The following is a 5,666-nucleotide window of genomic DNA, read 5'->3' on the forward strand; positions in this document are numbered from 1 at the left end:
GGCCAAAGCAATGTTGCAGAAAACCTTCAATTTGTTTAAAAAAAAAAAAAAAAAAAAAAAGGTAGTGTCTGCAAAGCGCCCTGAAGCGAAGCGTGAAAACAGGAGGTGTGCCTGTCTGTACTTTCTTTGCTTCCTGGCAGTTCCTGGGGTTGGGTGATTAGCATTCTCCTCATCGCGGCCCTCCCCCCACATCCAGCTCCCAGAGCTTCAAGCCGAGGCCCCCGTCCTCAGGGAAACTCAGCGTGTCACCCGAAGCATTTAACAAGTCAAAAGGCCACACGTCGAGCTGAAGCTCAGAGAGAACTGAATAGCCCCTCAGGTGACTGGGCTGCACCCAACCATTGCTCCGGTGAGGCCCTCCCACCCTGTAAAAAAAAAAAAGAAATATGTCAAATTTAATTCCCCCAAGATGCAGGTGTGGAAGCAAACAAGGGCGCCTCTCAGCACCTGTGCCATGGCCTGCGCACACAGGGGACACCGATGCTGAAATGGCCCCGGCACTGCCCACTCCTGCCGAAGTATGAACTCAGTGGACAGAGAAGGGTGAAAACAGAAGCACAGAAAAGCCTCTCACCTGTGTGCTCGCAACGTTAGGCAAATGGCAGGCTTTTCCTTTGGAAATGAGAATTAAAGGGTAGTTGGAAACTACCCATGAATTTGTATGTATTTAGCAACGAACGACATCATCCGGGGCACAGAGATGTTAGGTGGGGACTCCGGCTCTGGGACGCGCCTCTCCGGCCGCAGGGTCTGGGGCTCTGAGGAACCACCAAATTACGGCTGGTGGGGTAACACAGGACGCGGAATTGGGGTAGGGGGTTAATTGCAGTGTCATGGGGAGCCCGGAGGAGACTCCACCCCCAATTTGAGCCGCCTGGAATTTACACTTCCCCGCAGGAGGTCGGGAGCCCCCAGGGACCCCTGGCGACCCTGAACTTCCCCTTTGAGAGTTTCCCCGCCTTTCTCCTCCCGCTGGTGGAGACACACCCAACCGGGCCGCCTAAGCACACCCAAGGCCAAGCACTGGGCTCAACACACCTTTTTTGGGGGAAAACAAAGATGAAAGCAAGTTTCAGGTAAAACCTGACAATTAAATGTCAAGCTCCTTGAGAGACCCATCCGAGGTGTTGAGGGTTTCCTGATTAAAGCAGTCCCTTTCCACCGCTCCTCCAATCTGGAATCACCTACTGGACAGAATAATTGATTTGTTTTTGTTTGTTTGTTTGTTTTTTAAGAGTAAATCTGTTGTTTTTAAATGGCAACTAATTATAGAGACCTAAGGGCTAGTTAACCAGCTTTATAAGACCCCACCTTTTCTCTCTTTGTCCCAGGGCTTCACCGCCTCCTACCTCAGCCCCCGGGAGGTTTCCATGGTAATGGGCTTGGGTCTCCGCCTCTGAGCCCACCTGAGGGCCCTCCCTGGCGCCCTGCGTGGTTGTTGAGGAAGGAGAGCCCCCAGCAAGGCTGATCCCCGGCTTAGGTCAAAGCATTCCTCAGGACCGAGCTCGGCGATGAGCCCCCAGTCTCCCCGGACATCCTGGTTCCTGCTTCTCCTAAGAACTTCTGGGCAAAGTGTAATTCTCACCTGGGATACCCTTCTTTCTAGATTCCCATTTTCGCTTCAGGAAATCCATGTTTTCCTTTAGGTGTTCTAGCAACGGCTGTGAATTAAAGTCATGCTGACATCGTCCCCCCCTAGTGTGTTAGGAGCTGTGGACCGCAGAAGCATGGAGCGCCTCTCTTGCAGGTATGAACCCATCTTGAATGTGAACTTTTGATCGCTAGAGCTTACCAGCTTCAGAGATAATGGTCTGCGCCTCTCTGTCATTTGACTTCATCCTGCTTGAACCTTAAAAGGGCTGCCAGCGGTGATGCTGTTTTTCCCGAGAGACCTGGAACTTCACACTTAAGAGTTCCATCCAGCGTTGCCTGTTGGCTTTGAACTTTTTCAGTGGGGGTAATGGCGCCATCTATCAAATGACTAGGGCTTTCCTCTCTTGTGTAAGAAAAGCTCAGTGTCACAACCAAATGAAAAATCTGCTTCTAAAAAGTTGAAAGGCACAGACAGATTCGATACTTGCAAAACCCTGAAGAACGATGGGGGTGGGGAAGGGATTGTCCTAACCTTAAAGTCTTCTAAGTGACTGGTTTAAGTGAAATAGTTTGCGAGATGTGATTCATCAATTGCACAGAATGTTATGGCGTCATTTGTGAAATCGAAGCCAAGAGATTTTCGCCTACTTAAAATTATGTGTATATGAGGACAGAGCCTATGAAGTCATAATACATATTGGAAGGAACTGGCTTTTAGGCGGCTTTTATTCTCATCATTCTTTCTGCTGTTTGATGAATTAGCCATTTAAAAAGAAAGGAAAGGAAAACAAAGGTGGAGTTCTACATTTTCTCCCTAGTGGTCTGTGGTCTTGTCCACGTGTTGAGAAAGCCCAGGTGCTAACTCGAAGAGCTTGATTTGCTTTGTTTTGCTAACGGATGTTTGATTTCCTCCTCCCAGTGTGATTTTGATCGTGGCCATTTCCAAAGCGTTTGAACCGGAATTCGCCGCCGCAGCCGGTGAGGGAAACTTTTATTTTGATCGGTAGCAATTCTCACGTGGCCTGAAATACTGACCCCACCGAGCTAATTTTGTCCTTCAGGGTTGGGCCACCCCCGTGAACTTGCACGTCCCCCTCAGGGAGACCCCTCCTGGAGAGATAACGGCCTTCCGTCCCTGGAGGAGCCTGCAATTCGCCATCGATCTTTGCAGTTGGTGCCGTCCCTAGGAATCCAGGACAGTAAGACATACCTGCCTGCCTTAGATCTACAGCGCTCTCTCCCCGTCCTGGGCCCCCGTGCTTCCTGTCTTTCTGATGCTCTTTCTCCTGAGTGGCCACCTGATGCTGGAGCCAGGTGGATGGTTGGACTGAACTTGGCTCTGGAGGCCAGACCAACAGTGTGCATTTCACCTCCCTGGGACGCGGTTTCCCCCCTGCTTCTCTGGGAACCACCCCCGGCCTGAGCATGAAAAAAAGCAGAGGCGCGATAGCAAAGCAACATCAAAAAAACAGCGTCCTGGGGCGCCCGGGTGGCTCAGTCGGTTAAGCCTCTGACTTCAGCTCAGGTCATGATCTCACGGTTTGTGGGTTCGAGCCCCGCGTCGGGCTCTGGGCTGACAGCTCAGCGCCTGGAGCCTGCTTCCGATTCTGTGTCTCCCTCTCTCTCTGCCCCTCCCCCACTTGTGCTCTGTCTCTCTGAAAAATAAATTAAAAAAAAAAGAAAACAGCGGAGCCCTATTTTGTAAGGTTCACAATATTTAGACCTCGCCAAGCACTGGGAAGACCAAGCCTTCAGCACTGTATTAACCTTTGCTTTTCCAGGACCTCAGCTTTTCAGTTCCCCCACCCTCTCAGCTGCCTCCTCTTCCATTTCAGGTAAGGAGCTGAACAGAACCTGCTGTCTGAACGGGGGAACCTGCATGCTGGGGTCCTTCTGTGCCTGCCCCCCCTCCTTCTATGGCCGGAACTGTGAGCACGATTCACGAAAAGAGTAAGTGAGCCATTAAGGCAGGGGCTGGGGGAGGTGGATGGAGGGGGAAAGAGGTGAGGGTGAAAACCCATATGCGTCACCTTATCTGTTCCTTTTCAGGAACTGTGAGTCTGTACCCCATGGCGCCTGGCTGCCCAGGCGATGTTCCATTTGTAAGTGCTGGCACGGCCGGCTTCACTGCTTTCCTCAGACATTTCTACCCGGGTGTGGTAAGCGGATAGTCCCCTCTTTGGCGCTTTCAAGTTAGGTGCCTGTGGCCACTGGGTTAACGGGGTCTCTCCTCTTAGTTCATGGCTTGCCAGACCCTGGCAGCCAGATTGTGCTTGTGAAAGCACCGAGGACCCCAGATGGGGCGGGCACATGCGCGTCCTTTCTATTTATTTTAAATTCACTGCCTCAGAAATGTCGCCTGGGAGGTGGAGACAGTTATTTCAAGCCTGTTTGACATTTTATCGTATGTGGACTTCTGCGAAAAGTAAACAAGCAAACGCTTGGCCTCTTAAACACCAAGAGATGCTCTCCATTTGGGCAGGGAGACCCAGGCAAGCCCCAAGCAGACAATTCAGTGCCCACCCAACTCCACCTCACGCCCTTGAATTCCACCGGCTGCTTGACCTCCCTCTCGCTCCTTGAGAAGCTCATGGATCCTCCAAGGCCCCCGCGTGGATCCCCCGGGTGAATGGTCTCAACCTTGTCACCTTGCTGATTTGTACTGATTTGAGGAAAACAATAACAAGAAGGGCAGGGACCCAGGGGAGGACAAGAGTCGAGAGGGTTCTCTCCTCGCCCTGACCTGAGCCAGATTTCTAGGTGCACCCAGGTTCAGAGGCCTCCCGTATTCTGACCGTGTAGATGTTAGAAACTGCAAATGGTCAAGTCCAGAAATGAAATGAAGGCAAATGCTTCACTTGAGTACAAGATGGGACCCCCGACCCAGGCGGGGATTGTGGCTTTTCCATTTTACATCCATCTGGATGTCAGGCCCAGGATAGGTAAGCATGGATAGGTGGAGACCATATTTTCTTCCTGGAACTTAGGACCCAAAACGTGCTGTCTCCTTAACATCAGCGCCTAACCAGGTTCGGCTGCATCCCTGCCATTGTCACCGGCTGGGGTACTTTTCCAGGTGTGAGGGCATGTGTCCAGGGAAAACCAAGTTAACGGGAGACCCATGTCAACTTGTGTTGAAAGATGGTTTTTCAGGGGAGTCTGAATTCCACGTAATCGGTACTGTTTGGTCCCATGAGCACCCTGTACTCGCCAAATGTGGGGTCCCAACTGATTTTTGGCGGGTGTAGACATGCCATGTGCGCAGGATCAACTGCAGGAGGGATTTCCTTTAATGACCAAGTGTCCTTACCTTTCAGATGGCCACGTGATGGATGAGCACTTCCTGGTTTCCAGGACTCCAGAATTAGCACCGTCTTCAGGCATCACTTTCTCTCTAGCTGGCATCTGCCTTGCTATACAAAGTTACCGCTAACAGACACCGGCATGTGGGGTATTTCCATGCAAACCCCATAACCTGTAAAGGCCGTCACCCTAATGTCCTAACTGGAAGATGATCATTTGTTAGTTGCCTTGAAACAGCGGATGGATTTTCATCACGGTCCGTAACACTTTCTTAAAGTCCCAACTACTTTCCTCTGCCTTCTCCTCTCCAAAAAACTTTTGTTAAAAAAAAAAAAAAAAAATAAAGACGTCAGCCATATCTACACTGTGACCAAGTTCTGTTTCTTGATACATGTTTCTTTACCAAGGGCTTCCTGTTTCCTTTAAACAATTGAATTCTATCTTCAGATTATTAAAAGCTACTCCTATTGTGGAACTGGGGCTAAACTGAGGAGTAGAGTTGACCAAAATCAACCAAGATCTCACCTTTAGGGGCGCCTGGGTGGTTCAGTCGGTTAAGCGTCTGACTTTGGCTCAGGTCATGATCTCACAATTCATGGGCTCAAGCCCCGCGTCGGGCTCTGTCCTGACAGCTCAGAGCCTGGAGCCTGCTTCCGATTCTGTGTCTCCCTCTCTCTCTGCCCCTCCCCTGCTTGCGCTCTGTCTCTCTCTCTCAAAAGTGGATAAACAGTAAAAGAAGAAGAAGAAATTATGTTTTCTCCACACCTTGC

The 5,666-nt window shown here is 50.6% G+C and overlaps 1 protein-coding gene across 1 annotated transcript; it reads left to right on the forward strand.

Annotated features, from left to right (window-relative positions):
- The first annotated feature begins 1,408 nt into the window (after positions 1-1,408).
- On the forward strand, positions 1,409-5,397 carry CRIPTO (cripto, EGF-CFC family member). The gene is made up of 6 exons (XM_040445576.1): positions 1,409-1,747; positions 2,513-2,571; positions 2,655-2,792; positions 3,429-3,543; positions 3,643-3,752; positions 4,911-5,397. Exons 1-6 carry the CDS (start codon positions 1,677-1,679, stop codon positions 5,024-5,026), a joined length of 609 nt encoding a protein of 202 aa, XP_040301510.1. The 5' UTR covers positions 1,409-1,676; the 3' UTR covers positions 5,027-5,397.
- The last annotated feature ends 269 nt before the right edge of the window (positions 5,398-5,666 follow it).

This window comes from Herpailurus yagouaroundi, unplaced genomic scaffold (assembly GCF_014898765.1).
Source record: "Herpailurus yagouaroundi ecotype Mexico unplaced genomic scaffold, PumYag 193, whole genome shotgun sequence".
Lineage (NCBI taxonomy): Eukaryota > Metazoa > Chordata > Mammalia > Carnivora > Felidae > Herpailurus > Herpailurus yagouaroundi.